Raw genomic sequence first — 21055 nt, 5'->3', positions numbered from 1 at the left:
AAAGACAACAGAAACCATTAAACTTTGCACTTACTTGCAACTTTTATTTTTTTGCAAATACACTAGAAATGTTTACAAAAGCACTGTATAAACATTTGTGCAGTGTAAATTATCAAAACTAAAAATGAATATTACTTTGAAATCATTTTGCACCTAAAATGACAAAAAGGTGGGGGATTGTCATCATCAGCAGCAAAACAAGTTAGTACAAGTCAAAGGAAATGTCTGTTAGAATATCAAAACTGGGAGAGGTGGTCGTTACAAATCAAAAGGTAAATCAGAGTAACAGAAGGATGGCACTAAATCAGCAAAGGAGGCTTCATTCATCTAAATGTTACACTTGGTCAAGATAATCAGCCTTCCAGTGGACCACTCCAGCTTGACGGAAATGTTAACCACTCAAACACAGCACTGCGTCACTAACTGGTCCATCTTTTACACTTATGTTTATTACATTTTCAGTACAAATAAAAAAAATTGAAATGATAGACAGTGAAATAGGTGGACAAAAGAAATGGCTAAATAATGCTACAGACAGAAGAAAGGTAATACAACTAACAGAAACTCAAAAACTTAAATATTACTTGGCCCCTTTAAAGAAACATTCACAATTTGTTTTATTTTTTCCTCACACAACTCCGTATTGCTTTGTCTTACATAACACTGAGATTTTTGCTTCTCAAAGAGCACTGATTACTTATGTTCTGCACCAAGTTTGTTTTTTTTTTTTTTAGAAAAAGAAAGCAATACCCATTATTTTTTCTTTTTAAATCCGTCGCCTTAGTGTAAAAAGGCACACACTCACACGTGCGTTCAGACAACACTGTTGCAAATACTTCACATAAGTGGTGGCACAATTCTTTTTTTTTTTTTTCCCTCCTTGTCAAAGTTAGGCGGTGGCGGTTTAGTGGCACAGCAGTTATCACAGAGAGCAAACACAGCGCCCAGAGTGGATCGATTGGGGTTATCTTTGGTCGAGCCAAACTCATGGGTCAGCGGAGTGGAGTGCGGATCGGGTCGGCGTGTTTGAACAGGATGACTCGGCTCCCTGGATTAAGGTTTTTCAGGGATATTAAGCAAGGTGAACGACTATGAACTGTGAGTTTGCAAAAAGTGGTAGTTGGCTGCATGTATGGAGCGAATGGATCTAACTTGAAAACATTGGTTTTTGGCTCAGAGGTTAAATATATACTCATAAAACTGTTCGCTCAGCACAAATAAACTTAAGAAACTGTCTTTTTGGGGAGGATTTTTGGTGCACCTTCTGAAAAAAAAAATAATTCAGAACTAATCTGAATTTTTAATTGGAAATATAATAGATGATGCAAGCGTGGCTCAACCCCTTTAAAGACGTTTAAACAGAGTAGCTCCCAAGATGATACATATGATATGCTCAGATCCTCTTTGTTTAAATACATGAGTGATTTCAGTATGATAGATTTGGAAACAGTGATAACTAATCACTAAGTTTAATAGATGGCAGCAAGCTTTGGGCTTTGTGCTCAAGTTGGCAACAGAAGAAAAAGCCTCCAGAAACCCAATGAGAGCACGAGGTGGTGAATACAAATACGAGTCCATAGGTCATGGCAATTTTAGCAGCAGTAACAAATACAAAAAAATATCAAAAAGAAGACACCCCAACAGGTGTCTGAAAGCAGATAACACAGAGACAAACCTTTGAAATGTGCTGAACACAAATGGACCACTTGAATTGAAACAATCAGGACAAATAACAACAAATAAAACATTTCCAGGCAAAGTACAGGACTAGTTTTTTTAGGTTGACAGTTTTATGGCCTTAAATCCACTCCCTACCAGAGACCGCCGGAGGGAGTCTTGACAAATGTGGCGGACACACAGAGAAGACGTAAGACGAACAGTGATTCAAGGGCTGTGTGCTGAGTTTGCCTGAACGCCTGCAGCTCCTTGGCAAACTGAGTGAGTGCACAGCGGCGAGCGGCACGCCGGGGTCTGAACACACATGGCACCTGACAGTGTCTCTGACAAATCAGCTGCAAATACAAAAACAAAAGAAGAAGAAAAGAAGAAGATTCCCGCAATCCAAATTGTGCTTTTCATCTCTAATAAGTAGCAGTAATAACATCGACACCAGAGTGAAATTAGTGTCTCTCGGCAAGCCTGCGACTGCCAGCTGGATTTGGTCAGAGGTATCTCAGTTAGTTCCCCTTTAAATATGTACAGTAGAAGTGTTTCCAGCTTATCTGAATACGCTGAACCCGATAAGGCAGAAACAGGTTCAAGTCTCCCTTGTAAGTTAAGTTGGTGTTTTATTCCTTTTTTTTTTTATAATTTGTGAATATTTTTATGAATTTTAAAGCGAAGACGCCTCAAACCAGGGATTTTCACTCTAAATAGTGTTTCAAGGAAAGAAAACATGGGAGAAAACAAAGAGGGTCAAAAGTCACGAGTATTTCAGGTTTTATATTAAACTGTGCCTGCATTAGGAAAAACCAGTAGTCCATTTAAAAATAAAGGTGCACACACAGATTCACTGACTCATACTGGAAGTGCAATGTGAATAACCTGGAGATGCACAAACTTGTCTTGGAAAAAAAGGCTCAGTTGTTGTTTTTTTATGCTTTCCTTACAAAATATATTAAGTTTATGTTTGCTTGCAAATCTGCTAACTCGTCTGATCCCAGGAGGTTTTTCAGGTTTGTAAGGGATTTTTAATCTGAAGGCTCAAAGTTTTCTCCTCTCATAGCACTGACAGAAAACGACTGTAACGACACCCGCTGTTGTTCGAGTTAAAGCGAAACACCGAGTTTCACCAGCGGCGTCTGCCCAGAGGATCATGCATCCGTGTGCAACAGGGATGACTACGCTAAGTTTTTAATTTTCCCTTAGTAGAATTATGGAAAAAGCAATTTTTTATTGTATTCCTGGTGGAATCCAACCATTCCCAGTTTGAAAAGTCCCTCTGTGTTCAGGGTCTGCCAGGACAGAGGTGTTTACGCACGGCAGGGGAGGGGTTGCGTTGTGTTGCAGTCCTGCAGGCAGGAGGATAGACGGTCAGAAGAGTGCTCAGGAAGAGGATCAATGTCTTTGTAGGCTAAACGATCTCCAGGGTTTGTGTCGCACTGTGTCCTCCCCCACCCACGCTAATGAAACAACCCACAGCCCTCTGGATCTCCACGCTTGGGTAGAGGAATCCTCAATCAACACTTCTGGGCCTCCACCGGCGACATGGCGATGTAGGAGCCGTTCTTCATCGGCTGGTTGGCCGGCTTTTCTGACGAGTCGTCCGGCTTGTCGCTGACTTGTGTGTACGCGGTGTCGTCTTTCGCCGTCTGAGCAGGAAGAGTAACGTCAGTGCAAAATAATAAATATTGTTGCCTAAATGTCCAGCCCTATTTTAAACATCAACATCAAAATGGAATCAAATGCTTTGACCTGAAATGTTTTACGGTAAAGTTAAAAAACAAATCAAATAAAACAGGAAAAATTACAATGAAGATGAGAAACAAACAAATGTTTTGATAAATGAAAATAAAACACAATTAGAAATGAAAATCTGCAATCAGAGATGCACTGAAAGAATGGCTGACAACTGGAATCGGTTAAAAATGACCGATTATGCTTCCTTGAACAGGTTAGAAATAGGTCTATGGTCTATACAAAACATGTTCATCACATTATTTGTACAAAGTCATAATAAATAATGAGATTTTAGTCAGGTCAGTTTTGCCTATTTTGAGCTCCTTTCATAACGAGCTGTTTTAGGGCGACTTGTTACTTTAAATCCAAATAAGCTGCTGGCCGCGTCCCCCGCTCTACATTTACACACACACACACAAAAATAGTTGCAAACAGATGCACAATTATACAACCGCAAATCTTTGAAAAGCAGAAGTGTCTATTTTGTCAGGTCTCGGTTCATTGAGATCTGACACAAGCAAAAGATATTTGCAGCTGGTCTGATGAAGGCAAGGTTCATATTTGAACCAACAAGAATGCAGCAAGGACGGTAAGTCAACAACACAACACTTTGTTTTTTTCCAGCAGCCATTGTACAGCAAATACTGCGGTAAAACCAGCTGACCAAAAGTGCTGGAGCTCAGCTTGGGTTGATAGGTTACGGCGGGTCTTCGGTGGGGTTGCTAGGTAACAGGCAGTGCCTGCTGATTTGTGACATTACATTCAGAAGGTTTTTGAAAAGGTGCTTTTTTTTAAGCACTTTGGCTGTTTTTAGAAGCAGTAGAGACCCGAATGGAAGTATACAAACGTGCAAAAAGTGAATTTAGCGTAACAGGCCTCCTTTAAGCTTTAGCTGATTGGTGAACTAAAAAAATCCAATATCCTTCCAGTCAGTGAAGGCACCATGCCTGAGCACTACCAGGTGTGTTTGCGGTCACTGAGGGAAAAGATTGAGAGTTAGCCGTTTTCAGTGCGAGTGATGACAGCCATTTAAAAGGAAGCCATATTTTTTACATGTTAAGACATGTCGCTGGTTTATTCAGGCTGTGAGAAAATGAGAGAGAGCAAGACTTTCAGCAGACAACAGGAAGGCTTAGCAGAGAAACAGAAAAGTTGCTTTATTTTATCCGTTAGCAGGGGTGGGCAACTCCAGGCCTCGAGGGAGGCAACTTTTAGATGTGTTTCTACTTCAACACACCTGAGTCAAATAATGTGGTCATTAGCAGGACTCTGGAGATCTTGACTGCATTTAGGAGGTGATTCAGCTGTTGGATTCAAGTGTGTTGTACCAGGGAGACATATAAGAGTTGCAGGACACCGGCTCTGGAGGACCAGGATTGCCCACCCCTGCGTTAAAGTGTTCAACCTCAGCCAGTCATGGAATATGATGGGTTTGGAAATGTTGGCAGGTCTTTGAAAACCTCAATATTTTTAGTAATGCTAGCCATGCTAATCGCTAATATATGATGCTAACGCTGTTTTAATGCATTTACTGTATTTATGACAAATAATTAGTTTATCAATAAATGCACATCTTTGGAAAGCTGGGAAAATATTCTGAGTAATTAAGTTCTTTTAATTATTTAAAGTTCCCCTATCTTATATTATATTTTAGGATTTGGGTAAAATCGGCATCAGCAGGTCAGAGCTTTTCCAAAACAATCAAACCAAAACACAGCCACATAATTCTTATCAGTGCATCCCTTTCAGAAAAGCCACACAAATGTTAAAAAATGAGAATAAAAACAAAGGGAAACTGAAGACTTACAGTGAAAGAATGAAAAGCCTCGGTAAAATCTATTCGTTTAACTTCATTCTAAAAACAGAAAGGACAAAAATAACGGGGGTTAAACAGAAAACTTAAATCAGAACATGGTTAATAAAACATTGCAATTAAGCATTTCTTAAGAGAAAATACCCCACAAATCGTGGATTTAGGGAATAAACCGAGCTGCTTAGCATAGCAGCGCATGCAGCAAGATAAGAAAAAACAAATCCATCCTGGTAAAGAAACTCAGCTGATAAATATTTTGTTTTAACTTTAACCTGGTTGTTTCTAGCATTGAAGCTAAGCTAGGAAAGGCCGATGAATCAGTCGACGTTCTTTCAGTTTTATGTGGTCTTACTTGGTGAAAATGACCAAAACTTCTTCTGTGAAAATAAATGATCTTCATCTTAAACTGCAGCTCAAGCCGGGCTTGGTGTCCATCAGGGTCGTTGTGTGTCATGGTAGATGTTCCTCAAACAAGCCAGGTAAATACTAGCTTTTGCCTTTTTTAAGTCGCACATTTTATAATAAACGTTATTTTACAGTTTAATGCGAAATGACAGCAAATCTCTGATAATCAAATTATAACATAAAAAAGAGAAAATCATGTTTCCTTTTTCTCCAATATTTTTCTAATTTTTTTCTTATAATACTTTAGTGTGAAGGGCTTCTATTAACATATGAACAGATTAATAAAAATATTTTTAAATCCTGTTTTTCTTCATTTTCCTTTCAAAAACATTTTATTACAAGATGAGACATGTGGCGACTTGTGACTTTACCAACTTGCACAACCTCCCAGCCAATCACGTCACTAAACACCAGATTATGAAATAAATCTGAAAAAAGAAGGATTTGTTGTTTTTCTTTTGTGGTGATTCATCCTTTTATTTCTCAGCCCTTTGCTTTAAACTTTGTGATGTCACAACAATAAACTAAGTTACTGCAGGTAAAACAGGACAGCAGTGGATGCCGCTGCAGACAACAACCCTCATGAAGACACTGCATGGTTGAAATCCAGTGGTCAGTACACTGCAAAAACACAAAATCTTACCAAGTATTTTTGGTCTTTAGTTAGTTAATATCTTGGTACACTTGAAATAAGACTTAGAAGTACATTTTCAGCAAGTTCCATGATATTATATCAATATTAATTCCTTAATATTGATGAAAAAGTACTTGTTCCACTGGCAGATTATTTCACTTATAAGACATTTTTCCTATATTATGAGTGAAATAATCTGCCAGTGGAACAAGTATTTTTTAAATTAATATTTAGGATTGTTTTACTTAAAACAAGCTTGTATAACTTGTAAAAAGTTACTTGTAAGTTAGTTTTGTCTTATTTCAGGTGTACTAAGATATTTGCACTTGAAACCAGACCAAAAATACTTTTTTATTAGCAATACTATTTTTTTTTCCACAGTGTACTGGTTTCACTGTGTAAAAGATCTTTATAATATTTTATCCATATTCTGCCCGATGATATTTTAATGGTCCTCTGTTTTTATCACACTGGGTCCATTTTTCTGAGAGCAGGAAGCTCAGTAGATGACCTAAAGCAGCCAGGAAACCCAAAGCATCCAAGAAGCACATAAAAGAGACGAAAGCAGCACTTCCAAATTCTTCTTTTCTTATCTGAATTAAAGTGATCTCAGACTCTGTGGAGGCTACAGTTCAAAACCACGTATCAGTCAGTGCTGGAGATAACAGGGGGGCATCAATCCTGAGGTTACTCTGGGTTGTTAACCTACAGCTATACAGACTCAAAGGGAACTGAGATGTTTTTCTTCCTGAATTTGTCAAAAAGTGCATTCACTGCTAGAAAACTTTAAGAATAAAAAAGCACCAAGAAGCACTGCAAAAACACAAAACTTTACTAAGTATTTTGGTTTCTAGAGAAATATCTTAGTACACCTGAAAAAAAAGACAAAACTAACTTATGAGTAGCTTGTTTTAAGTCAATAATTGCTTAAAATACTTAATTACTTTAACTTATAATATGGGGAAAATGTCTGAACTGGAAAATGAGACAATGCAACAAAATCTCACACAGGACATGAGAGTTCATCCTTACAAATAATTAAGAATACTTTTATCAACTTAAAAAGTATTTAAAAAACATGAAGTTACATTTATTTATTAAAAAACCTTTATGATCTAATGTCAGCAAAACCGCTATTGCTAAAGACTCGAGTAGGCCATTAAATCTGGTAAAAATGTAACAAGTTAAATAATCTGTCAGAGGGACTAGTACTTTTTTCATTAATATCAGTGATTTATTTACATTAAACAAGCTCCTATATCTTGCTGAAAAGTTACTTGTAAGTCAATTTTGTCTTATTTCAAGTGTACTAAGGTATTTGGAGAAATTAGACAAAAAAATTTGGAAAGATTTGGTGGGTTTGCATTGTGTGATGTTTTACTCCTGGAAGAGTGTGAGCACATTCTGGACTGATCCTGCGACAAAAAGAAATTATTTCCATCTGCTGTCACTGTGCAAGTCTGACGGAGAAGATCATCAGACTTGAACTGATGAACTATTTTGTCAGGTCTCAGTTCATTGAGATCTGGCACAAGCAAAAGATATTCGCACCTGGTCTGATGAAGGCAGGGTTCATATTTGAACCAAAAATACTTAGTAAAATTTTGTGTTTTTGCAGTGACCTCCATTAGATCCAGAATGCTGAAAACTGCTCAAGCTGGCTTTACTGCCTCCAAATCATGCGGTGAGTTAGTGAACGTGTGCAGAACTTGCAGCTGCTCAGCGCAGTTGGTGCAGAAATATGCAAAAATACAAAGTTACATGTACTTATCAGGTGGAGGCTGTATTAGGGCCATTGTAGATAAAAAGGAATAGACTTCTGCCAAAAAATTATTTTCAAAACTATTTGAAAATAAACTCAAAAAATTTTGAAGATAAACTGAAACTTTTCTAGAAAAAAAAAACAATTTCTGAGTTTGAAAAGTTTAAATTTTGTGAGACAAAACTCTAAACGTCTGAGTTTCAAATGTCCAAAATCTCCAAAGAAATTTGGAGATTAAATGTAAATAAAAGTAAAAAAAACTTCCAAAAGTTGAAAATTTTTAACTTTTCAAACTCAGAAATTTCCTAAGTTTTGCTAGAAAATTTCTGAACTCAATCTCAACATCTCCGATTTAAAAAAACAAAAAACAAGCATTTTTTAATCTACAATGGCCCTAATATGCCATGGTAATTTTGCACTGAGTTAATGTAAGCAGAAAGCTAAATAGCAGTGAAATGCAGAACAAAGTTTCTGTTTCTTACCTTCTTCTGACGGTTCCTGCAGAATAACACAACAAGCACCAGCAGCAGGATGATCCCCAACCCCACGATGATCAGCGGGAAGTTAGAGACAAGAGTGAGGATGAGGAGCAGCGTCCTCATCTGAGACGCAGAGTCATCATCGATGGTTGCCGTCTACATTTGGAGAGAGAGAAGGTTGATTTGTGGTTCAGGCGACGTTACCAGAACGTCTGTGGTTCGTTTCTGAGAGTCTCACCTCGTTGACAAACATGATGGGGAAAATTGTCTCGTTGATGAACTTCGTTTTACTGAAAACACAGAGAGACGAAGGTTAGGAGGAACATCTGGATCAACATGCTGCCTGAATGTTGACAAAGTGTTGCAACAGCAAAGTAGGTCAGAGTTCAACAGCGAGACTTACGGGAAGCCCGGGACTCTTTTCAGGATGATGTTGAGCTGAGCTCTCTTACAGGCGCGGATGGGAACACCGGTAGTCTGCAAGAGAGCCGACAAGCACATCTCTTTACTTTCTGATCATTTCTACAGAAAGGAAGGAAACTGCCACCAAAAAACATCAACATTATGCTAATGATTAATTCAAACGGTATGATTTGAGGTTTGGAAATATGGCAAAATGTCTGAGCGGATCAGAGGCATAAACTGTCTAGGATGGTGGTGGCAGCTTCATGATATGGGACTGCTTTGTTAGTCTTGTTGGTTTATATTTGCAGCACACTCCTGGCTATGATGAAGGGAGGGCTTAAAAATAAAATCTTTTTTCATACCGATTGATGCTCTTCTTGATTTCTTTTATAAAAGTGAAATTACAGATGACAGAAAATATTTTTAAAAAGTGTTTTTTGTTTCAATCGTCAGAGTATTAGGCCTTGCCCAGGAGAACTTCTGTTTAATTACAAGAAAATAGTCACGACATTACCAGAATAAAGACGCAATTTTACCAGAAGTAAAGTTGTTTAAATGAGGAAAAAAGCTTGGATAAAAATTGTATTTGTTGGAGTTTTAATAAAATTACTACTTCATTGTCTTCATATTATAATTTTATTCTGGTAAACTGACTTTGTCTTGTTATTAAAAAATATATAGTAGCCTGACCCTTATATTTTATCGCAGAGTTTACTTGTATTCAAAATAAAAATAAATAGAAGCTGTAAAATATGCTTGTCTAACAAGATGGCCGCCTTGGCTATGCTGACATCACTCTGAACTATGGAAACCCTAAGAGTTAATTGCTGAATAAAAAAACAAGAAAAAAAAAATCACTTCAATCTTAAAAAACTAAAAATTCAAGATGAATGTATGTAAATGCAAACAATTTTACATATGTTTGTAGTTGTGCTTTCATTACATTACATGTTGATCAAGTCAAAATAAAAAGATGATTACTCAAAATCATAATAAAAGTAGTGATCCTGATTCAGATATTATCAGTGGAGGTTTTAACTGTTTGCCGTACCGGCTGTAAGTCCAGGTACGTCTCGTGTTCCTCCTTGTTGGGGTTCATCCCGCCGACGGCGTTGATGTACGCCGGGTCGGCCTGGTAGAAGTGAGGGAAGGAAACGACGATGGGAGCACCTGGAAAGAAATGAGACAGGTTGCCGTTTGTTGGCGACGTTTGCAAAACAAACAACAAAGGTCAGAACGAGAGGCACGTGAGATTTTTCACGTCATAAACAAACGCTGATAGCTGAAGATGGAGTGTTCATAAAAGCTCATTTAAATGAGGAGGATTTTATTACAGGCTTTTATACCGACTACTTAAATTTTCCTACTTTACAGTAAAATCAATTCAACCTTAGGAAGAAAGAGCCATTGCGTGCAACGAGCAACAGCTGCAGGTAATGCATTAACATTTAGCACGAGAGAGAAACACGAGACACAAACGCAGGAAACCAACAAATTCTCAGGATTTTGCATAAAGAAATTAAGCTGATTTGTTCATGGAAATGTGGTTAGCCTTATTTTAATTCACTTGAAGGTTTTATTACCTATACAAAGTAGTTCAAAAAGATTCTTCAGTTTAAGTACAGAAAGTCTATAAAACAAATTGAAAACAAGCGTTTAAGTGTTGTTGTCATTCGTTTTAGACACACGCTTCAACCAAAAGACTCATAAAAAATTTGTTACTGGGCGTTGAGAAAAATATTAAAATGAATCAGCAGAATGTGATTCAAGTTCCCAGTGAGGCTCATGCTGCTGTTTGCAATCTAAAATGCTTGATTTGCCCACAAAACTGCACTTTCTGCAGCTTCTGAAAATATGAATGAAACATACCAACAATATTATCAATTACCTGTTTTCTCTGTTTGTGTTAGTAACAACCTTTCTAAGGTTTAAATGGGAATTTAAAACATATGTTACACCAGAATAAAAGTTTTATAGTGCCTTAATTTCTACCCTACCTTACTTTTTTACATTTTGGTAAATCTTATCCTGCTTCCCCCCCATTTAAGGAAAAAAAACTCCTCCCACTCTGCTTTGTCGTCACTTCTACCAACTGATCTCCCAGCTCACTGTAAAGGAACAAACTCACTATAATATTTTACAGGTCATTTTCCTACAACTTTACTGCTTCAACACACCTAAATGAAATGAATGGTTCACTACCAGGCCTCCGCAAAAGACACATGTATAAAGTTACCAGTCACCAACATTTTCTCCCTTTTGTCTGAACCTTTATTACCGTACACTTGAGAAGTTTTGAGTTTCGTCTACAATGCAAAATGTCAATTTTTTCGTACAGTTCTGGCTTCAAATCTGCTCTGATTATGTTATTTCCTAAAATAAATTATCTTTTTTGAGTCTGTATACTCCAGTTAATTAATTACTAAATTAGTGGACGATTATTTCAATAATCGATTCATTGTGATTAATCGTTTAAGCCCTGTATATAAGAATAAAAATGTAAAAATAAGCTACAGGCATGATCAACAAGGTTAAAGGATCACAGCAGAGATTGTCTTTATTACAGCAATCCTACTGCACTTAATCAGTGCCATAAAACCTTCCTGCACAGTCAGCAGAGTTAATCATTGAACCATTGTTGAGTCAAATCTGATGAGTTCAAACACCGGGAATGTCGGCGACCAGGCGGAGGAAAAGGTCGCCGACCGAAAGAATGGACATTTTGGAAGGGAGCAGGGTAGGAAACTGTGTCATGGGGTTGGTTGTGATTAAAGGGTAGTGACGATAACTGGGTCACAGTGTGAAGTAACCGGTTGGGGTCGGGTCATACCTTCTCGACAAACGCTGACTTTCAGCACCCCGGTGCCCAGGCACTCTCCCGCCGGCACGCAGAAGCCGGCGTTGGTGGGGTTTTCCTTGGGGTTCATGAGGACGTCGTTGGGGGGGGCGAAGCGGTACGCCTGGATTCCCTTCACCTCCACGTCCTCCACATACGCCAGATGAATGGACCTGAGGAACGACAACGACAGCGGCGTTGTAAGAACAACTGAGCTGCTTTATCCCCAAGTGGTCTGGAACTTTGCTTTGGTTGCTAGGTTACGGGCGGAGCTCTGCTGGGGTTGCTAGGTAACGGGCTTGAATTCATTGGGGTTGCTAGGTGAGGGCCAGATTTGCGATGTTACATTCAGAAAGTTTTCGATACAAATTTTCCGGACACAAAAAACATTAATTTTGCCAGAAAACAGCTGGGAGGTTGTTTTAAGTAATCAGGTTGTTTTTAGAAGCAGTAGGAACCCAAATGGAAGTACAAAAAAACTTACCAAATGTGAATTTTGCACAATACATCCCCTTCAAAGACAAACTCTCCAATTTTTTCATACCACATCTGAATTTTTCTTTTACTTTTTTTTTTATTTTTTACAGAAAATATTTTCAAACAGTGGCTTTTATTTCAATCATGCCCTCTGTGAGTTGTACGACGATAAGAATATAGAATATAGTCAACTTTGCGGGAAAAAGGCAAAATTTTACCAGATGTTAAATTACATCTGGTAATTTTACCGGTTCATTTATTTGAAACAGACTCAGTTGTTTGAATAAACATTTCAAAGTCCTACTACCGATGATAACTTGGTGCTGATGTGCTAGAAAATTAACCGTTTCTATCAAGTATTATTTATAAAACTTTTACCAAAGTATAACTTCACAAGCTGCTCAATATTTTAAGTCATTTTATTTTTTTATTATTTTTGTGTATGAGTTCTCATAAAATTACTACTTTATTCTGGTAATATTAGGACTTTATTCTTGTAATTTAAAACAAATGATATCCTGTCCCTAATATTCCGTCATAAAGTTGATTTGAATTACAGTCTAAATAAATAATAGCTGTAAAACAGGCTTTTTACCAAGATGGCCACCCTGGGCCATCCCTGTGGGGAAAAAAAAATGAGATTTTCCAAAAATAAACTTAAAAAAAAACAAACATTTATCTAAGCGCTAAAATAAATTTATTGCCCAGCCCTGCTAAAATTAGATCTACACTCTGCAGAATGATTGCTTACTGAATAATAAAACCTGATATCTCTTTCCTGGTGTTTATACTTTGCCAGTCTTATCATTAGTTGTAACAGCACATGTACTTATCAGTAAGTAAATTACTCCACTGGTATTTCCTTCCACACCATAAACTTGAGCGGAAACCTTCTGTCTCCCCTCTGCCGCCACGCTTTGACTGTAAACAAATTAGCAAACAAACGTGCATACCGGCAGAGGTCAGCGGCGAAGATGTACAGCAGCTCGTTCCTGTCGATGAGCGGGTGGAAGACGGCGCCGTCCGTGCCGTTGATCATGTTGCTCTGATTGGAGGACCACCATGTCATTTTCCTGCAGGGGAGGGAAATGAAACAAGGAAACTTTAAACTGCCAATATATTTTTTACTTGCTATACTGATTAACTTTGATACCAAACAGCCACTTTGACTAGGAATGTTTCATAGAATCCGTTCTAAGTACACGTTTCACTCAGGTTTCTCGTTGGTGGCGCACCTTCTTCTATCTTATTTTCCAGAATAAAACGCACAAATAATCGCCCTATATTAGAGTATAAGACATACTAAACGTAAAATATTAACTACTCCGACAGAACCAAACTTACGGTAATTGTGCTGAACTACACCTTAAAGATACGAAGAAACAATTAATGATTAACTTCATCCTGAAATACCTACAATAAATTAATATACTTCCAAACTGCAAAGAAGCCTATTAATAACATAAATCTCTTAGAATTTATTCCCATTCTTTCCTAATTGTCTAATTATAACCACATTAAAAAAATTCAAACGTAATCTTACAAGACATGGATAAAATCAGATAAATAGAGTCAACTGGATTTTGCTTGTTCATACTGACTGAGTTAAATCTACACTTTCACCCACATTTGGGTCTCCAAACATTCAAATTTTGCAATCCTTTTTAGCCTAAAAACCAAAGAGCAAAGGTCTTCGCCTCTGTGCGTTTTGAAACAAAGCAAACATGGATATCAGGAAGGACGGGACGTTTTAGGAACGTGCTGACAGAGGAGTTTCATATCATTCAGACCAAAAATCCTGGCTCAACATGAAAGTTTACCTCAGGCCATTCCAGGTGTCGATCTTTCCGTAATCCAAGTAGTTCTGCTCTCCGGTGTGAAACACAAACTCTCCTTCATGAGTGCCGTTTTTCTGTGGAAAATCAGGAGGAAACAGTGTTCAAACATGTTGTGGTGTGGAACGACAGAGCAGGAAGCAGTGGACGTGCATCTGTCAGAAATGGCACTTATGACCCGTGACAAACAACTCTGTAAGGAGGGGGAAGAAAACAAAAACATACTCCTTTGTATTTCCACTGACAGGTCTTTTAGTGCAGGAACAACGCATGCTTTTACAAGAGCAGCCCTAATGTTTACTTCTATAAATTCTAATAATTTCATTGTGTCTACAATGTTAATTTTCCTGTTCGAACTGATACACAACAGAAAACCGAACACGGTCATTTCCGTTCATTTCCCGATCAATTAGCGAAGCTCCATCTGCGTTACCCTTCAGAGTCATGTGCTTGATTACGTTACCGCTTGGGACAAACTGCAGACGCTGCTCTGTCGATAGGAAGTACAAACTCTCCCATCAGCATCAGGAGACGCCTTTTCAAATGACATTACCACCAACTTCCCCCTTTTTTGTCTTTTCAGTAACTGAGCAACTGGCAAGGGATATATTTACAAAAACAAAGCAAAAAAAAATCTCACCTTCCACATCAGACCAAAGTATTCATCCACTTCTCGCTTAAGTCTGTGGATCTTTGAAAGGAGAGGGTCCTTGAAGCCCCACAGAATCTCATGGACGGTGCGGGTCATGAAAATTTCAACGCCCAGGGAGCCTACATACATGGACACCATGGGCCGCACATAGAAGCTGTAGGAGTTCATCTCGTTCATCACCGCCTTGAAAAGACAGAGAATGACAGAAAAACTTCACATTAACACATGGAAAGAGAAGCACCTCCTGTTTGCAATATTCTGTACCTATTATTTGCTTGACTTGGCCTAATGTACATTTATAGTTTATATGTTTAAAACATAAAATAATGTCACAATAAAACAAACATGATGGTGACATGAAGCGAGTTGGCGGAAAACAAATGTCAGTCAAGGACAATAAAGCAGACACTTTGTCTCACCACATATGGGATGTTGACTGTCCTGATAATGTCGACCTCGGGGTCACCAGCCGACTTCTCAGGAACAAAGACAAAGGATTTGGGGTTCAGGGCATAAACCTTTGTGCCGTTTTCCAAGAAAGTTACATTTTCCCTTGGCCGGTATTCCCTAGTGTGGACAGGGACATCCGTTAATCATTGTAGACAATACAACCACTTTGGCACGGAGTCACGTCCAGCTTAGCAGCGATCGGTGCTAGCCGGGAGAAACGTCTTCATATCTTCTTAATCGTGAATTAAACAAGTTATTAACTAGGCCTGGAACAACTAATCTGATTCATTATGATGAACCAGTTCTTAAGATAATCATCAACTAATTTAGTAATCAATTAATCGTTAAGTATAAAAAACACACAAAAGGCCATTTACTGAAAAAACATCATATTAAGCCTAAACAGTACAAAATATTCATACATTATTAATTTAAGATATAAAACACCTTTGTCAATATGATTGCGTTTTAGACAGAAATGTTTATTTTCTTATTTTAAAAAATTAACTGGATTATTTGTTTTCAGACATTTCTAATGTTGTATTAAAAAAGGTAACGTGGTTAAATAAAAAAATCTGCAGAATGTGACAATTTTTTATCCAATTAATTAATCATCAGAATAATAATTGTTAGTTGCAGCCCTTTATTAATCCATTGTAAAAGTACTTTTATCCTTTATACTTCTTCACATTTTGATGTTTTTATTAAGATTCTGTGTGACAGACTAACAAAACAATTTAAGGAGGAGAAAAAACATCTTTTTTTAACAAATAAATAAAATGTGGAGTCAATTCGTGTTTAGCAGCCCTGAATTGATAATTTTTTACAATCACGTTCTACTGAAATTACAAATGCAAGTAGATTAGGAAATGCCACTAACAGATTTGATAAATTTTTAACCTTTTTAGCAAAACAGCCCAATTTCAGTCAAACTAGATGAAGCAAATTAGTTTTACATTCTTATTATTTTCACTCCTGCAAAGTACTGTCTGAATAAGTTTGTAATGAAGTGATTATTTGAAAAATTGGTGTCACTTTCTTTTTCTGACATTTCCTCTGGGTGAGGATTATGCTTTGTGAGAAAGAAAAAAAAAAAAAGAAAAAGATTTGTATAAATCTCTGTCACTGGCTGTGAAACGTACCTGTAAGTGTAAGGGCCGATCTGTTTGACAGACGCCTTCCCTCCTGCCAAAAACTCCTCAGGATTGGTAACGTTGAAGAAGTAATACTCCATGTAAACAGGTGGGGGTGGGTTCTTCCATGACTCAAACATCTGACTCTTCTCTGTCAAAGTAATTTCCTGTCAAGAAAAAAAAAAAAACGCACACATTCAAACTAAGAAACATCACAATACCAAACAAATACTGCTTTGGAAATGATGCTGTAAGGGTTTGGTTTCATCGTTGTCGCAGGGCGTTGTCAAAGCTTTTCACCCTCTTCAATGCCAGGCGAAGAACCTCAAAAACCAAAAAGGAAAGACGAGCAAAAGCTGACAGTGAATCTGAACAATAGTCCAACTTCAGCAAGCCTGGGCAAAATCCAGATTTGCATAGGCATGACCGTATTTGGAACATCAGCCATTCAAAACTACGTGCGGAAAGTCATAAAACGCCCCCACAAAGTTAAGGCGTACATGCCTCCAGGCGATTTCAAACATGTTTATGTTTTAATCGGGTGGAAAAAGTGAGAAAGAACCGGGCGATACAGTAATGTTTAATTTGAGCACTCAGCTGTTTAGCAGCATGTTCGCTCAAGGTGTCTGCTGACTGGAAAAGTAAATCAGCATCTGTGAGGAGAGAAGTGCTCCACTTCCGCTTCGTTCCCTCCGAGAGGTGCACTTCACAGAAGCCGCACGTATTGTTTTCTGTGGTCTTTCACAGCCGAATACAGTTGAAGAAATATAGCATAAGGTGTGTGTAAAGCTTCCTGTTGGGCAACAACTTCCACCATTTAAAGTGCTCTAATAGATTTTTTTTTTTTTGATTTCCCCCTTTGTTGCAAAGTTCTTCACTGGCTTGTTTATGAAAACAAACAAAAAAATACATTTAAATAAAAACATAAAAGTTTTGATAGCAGAAACATCAAAATATCTTTTTATTCTAACAAAACTCCTCGAATTAAAGATGCACCAATAATCAGAGACTGTTTGGCCAATTTTCCATTGATCAGCTCTGATTGGCAACACGCTGTAATAAAATAAATACTCCCAACGTTTTCATTCTTTTAATGCCATTATGTTTGATAATCTAACAATTCCTTAATTTTTTGCTACTTTGCTACTATTCAATCTCTTCCATTGTGTCAAAAAAATAACAATAAAATCTCCAATGATCGATCGGTGCATCTTGACCTAAACTCAGATTTAAGAAAAAGCAGAAAAATACTGAACTACGTCTTGGTTTAGGACGTTTTCAAATGTTTGAACAAGCGATTTTTAGTTTAGAATCAGCACTTTAAAGGGAACTAGAGGTATTTAAAGAGCCGGACTCTCTGGAGTCTTGATGAGTCTGCTTCTTAATTAAAAAGCTGAAATGAAACCAGATAACGTTAGAAGAAAAAGATGTGACCATCAGCTGAGAAAGAACAAATTACTACATTTTGTTCCTTTTTCTACAAAAGTAAAAAGCATCTGCTTTAGAAAAGGCCTGGCTGTCGACTGGCTGCTTCCCTGCAGGCAGCCTGAACGTGTGACTCCAGCCTGCATGAATCCTTGTGTTTGTCAACCTTGGATAAAGGTCTTTCAAAGGGCTTCGGGCGAAGGTAAAAGAATGGCGATTTATCAGGGAAAATCCTTCCTCTGTCACAAACAAGAACATGTAGCTGTGTTTCCAGTGGACTGAAGGAGAAACAGTTTAATTAGGTTGAAAGTTGAAAAAGACTTTAGCTGCATGACCTTGCTCTTCAAGGCTTCTTAACACCTCAGTGAAAAGGAGTGGCATGAATGGGCGGTTCTTTTTTTTCTCCTCTTTTTAGCTTTGTCACTTGAGCTGAACATTCATTTAAGCAGGATAAACAACAAGGAATTAGGTGACGTCTTTGTGGTAAAAATGATGCCCTCAGGGATGAGAAAGGTGACAAATTCCTGCCACCGCCCCTCCTGTGCTGCTTTACTTTTACGTAAAACTACATTCGGCCTCAGATTAGATGGGTTTTTGGAGTCCGTTCAACATGTCTGGGGCAAGTCTGATTTATTTGCCGAAAGAGGATTAGCTACACTGTCATTTGTTGTAACCATCAGCTGCATCAGAGTTAGATCCCCTGTTGATAAAACTTTTCTCTTAATTTGGGTCCCATTGAGATGCTGCTGCCCTGATTTGGACCTAAATTTAACCCTGATGTGTCTGAGGCGCAGCATCCAAGTTTCTGAAGTAGCAGCAGGAACTTTAACTTTTGATGCATGCTGAACAGAGGAGTGTGAGGTATTTTAAAGGGTCTGCAGCTGCCACTAACCCCACCCAACAGGCTACAAATCCATCAGAATCATCCAGCTCTTACTTATACAGCAGCAAAAAGGAAAAAGCAAGACGTTCTGCACTTTTAGACGTAGAAAAACATGTCCTACACAAAAGCAGAGTATGCCATTTTCTAATTTCACACTGTTTTTTTCCCTGTGAAGACTTTGATTTAAAGATTGCACATTTGGACTGCGTCTTGGTAAATACCCACTGCAAAGAGAAAGAAAGAGCGAGAGAGTTGGTACTCCAGATTTGGCTGCCTACTCACTCAATCTCCCTTCCCCCGAAGCTGCACACCTTCTCCCCCTTATTTACCAAGACTTCTACTACTGCCTCCTGTAATCACTGAACTGAATTAGAATGAAGACTTCATCCTCACCAGGGACGCAGCCTAGTACATTATAAGAATTTCAATGGATAAACAGCTGTTAAATACAGAAATACTAGAAATTATTTTCCCCCATTTTGGCGCCCCCTCAAGCGAGGCGCCCCTATGCATCAAATATAGTGAATTCCCACTTTTTGTGCCACTCATCCTCAGAAATGTTTCACAGGCTCACAAATGCCCTCAGAGGAATATCATACAACTTACACATCAAGTTCCAGTCAATAAAAAGCAGAGACAAGCTTGACTGAATCAAATGTTGGCATCAAATGTTAAATATCCTCCATTATTCCCCTTCAGCATGGGGAGTTGTAGGGGATTCCAGCCACAATTTAAAAACAGAAACCATTCGTTTAACAGCTGTGGAGCTTTTTGACTCCAAAATTATTATTTTTTTTCCATTCCCGCTACGATGGAGACAAACAATCACCAACAAAACCATCACTAATCAGCCAAATCCAGGGGATAATCAGACCCTGGATGAGGCTGCTTGTTCATCCGTGACACACTGAATGCAGCAATGATCTGTCACTGCAGACCGCAACATTTAAAGCACATTTAAAGAGAGACACACATGGGGAAAACCAAAACGACATGTTCACGGTGACTGCTCACCTTTTTTAGCCGGCTGTTTATCATCGTTTGGAAGACCTGAGCGACGACCAGGGCGATCCCCACGATCAGGAGGTGAGCGCAGACGATGCCGGTGGCGTAAATCGCACAGGATCTCCGAGTCATTATGCCGGTGTGTGGGAGGGGGGGAACTTCACTGAAGTCGACGAAAACTTCCAAAAATATGTATGTAAATTTATATATTTGAAGAAGCACAGGTTGAGGAGATGTGGGACCGTGAAAGGGTCGGGTCCGCCGTCTCCAGAGCAGCAGCTGCGGGTTTAAACTTCACTCTTCACCGGTGGCGTGCGGTCCTCCCGGTGAGGCTGAGGATTTTTAAATTGTTGGCACTTCTTTTCTAAAAAATAAAAAAAAAAACTAACACAATTTAAACCTCTGGAGAGGAAGAGGAGGACCAAGCTGCTCGGAGACGGAGGTGAAATGAAACAGCGGCTCTCTGCTCATCTAGAGGTAGAAAAACGGCAGCCCACCTCCTCCCCTTCCTCTACGCAATAGGAAGCCAATGAGACGACAGCACAGACGTAGAATACTAGACGCTACGCGAGGGTCCGGTCCGGACGTGAGGGGGCGGACATTTTGAGAGGGGCATAGGCCCTCTCAAAATGTAAAAATGTACCAACCATAGGCTCGGTAAAGTGGTACAATTGGATTGACTGCATCGTATTTTCTATTATTGTTTTGTTAAAACGTTTGTCAGAATTTGGACAAGTTTACAGAAGTCTGAAAAATACTTATATGACTTCTTAACATGATAATCAGAAACAATAGAAAAACAAAACTAATTTGTGTGCATTTTTTTTCTAAATAAATCAGGTGCAAAGTATTATAATTTTAGAGAAAATCAAAACAAAATATTGAGAAACATCAACACAAAAATATAATAACTAAAACTAAACTTAACATCCTCAGGTTACTGATGTAATAATCACAAGAAGAAGAAAAAAAATACTTTGTTTCATGTTGATTAATGTTGCTAAAATTGAATAACAAATAGCTTGTGTTGGTATATTTTTAGAGGTAAAAAATAAATAATAATAACAATATCACAATTAATTTATTATAAGTTTCAGGTTTCTTTTATTCAGACAATTACTCTTGAATTCTTATCAAAACCCAACTTGCCACTTACAATATGGCGAACGCGCTGACGTTTGGTTTCCTCTGGGCAGCGAAGCCAACTCATGCAGCTTCTACTTCTGCATTTCTATAACGAGATGACTCGTTTGGGGCGTCTGCATGGGCGGTGTGTGTGTGTGTGTGTGTGTGTGTGTTTAAATAAAAGGGAATCAGTTGTAGGAATATGGTTCATAAGAATGTTAATGTAACAAGTCAACAGCAGACGCTCTAAAACATATTTCACCTCATATTCCAGTTCATGTAAATGTTAATAATTGTGAATTTTGTGCTGTGACGATCTGCTGATCCCGGTATTCTT

General features: G+C 38.2%; 1 protein-coding gene across 2 annotated transcripts; it reads right to left on the bottom strand.

Moving 5' to 3' along the window:
• Positions 1 to 427: 427 nt before the first annotated feature.
• Positions 428 to 20031, bottom strand: LOC102231316 (lysosome membrane protein 2-like). Of its 2 annotated transcripts, XM_005800985.3 has the most exons (13): positions 19603 to 20030; positions 16290 to 16447; positions 15117 to 15264; positions 14686 to 14880; positions 14031 to 14122; positions 13164 to 13283; positions 11728 to 11906; positions 9949 to 10067; positions 8896 to 8969; positions 8731 to 8782; positions 8496 to 8648; positions 5207 to 5254; positions 428 to 3311 (listed from the first exon to the last, which is right to left on the bottom strand). In XM_005800985.3, the coding sequence occupies exons 1-13, from the start codon at positions 19723 to 19725 to the stop codon at positions 3180 to 3182; spliced, it is 1593 nt and encodes a 530-aa protein (XP_005801042.1). In that variant the 5' UTR covers positions 19726 to 20030; the 3' UTR covers positions 428 to 3179. The 2 variants fall into 2 exon arrangements, with proteins under 2 accessions (XP_005801042.1, XP_023199309.1); XM_023343541.1 differs by lacking the exon at positions 5207 to 5254 and having other exon boundaries at positions 19603 to 20031.
• Positions 20032 to 21055: the final 1024 nt, after the last annotated feature.

This window comes from Xiphophorus maculatus, chromosome 12 (genome assembly GCF_002775205.1).
Source record: "Xiphophorus maculatus strain JP 163 A chromosome 12, X_maculatus-5.0-male, whole genome shotgun sequence".
NCBI lineage: Eukaryota > Metazoa > Chordata > Actinopteri > Cyprinodontiformes > Poeciliidae > Xiphophorus > Xiphophorus maculatus.
The sequence above is the reverse complement of the archived record's forward strand: the minus strand, read 5'-3'. Positions and strand labels throughout refer to the sequence as shown.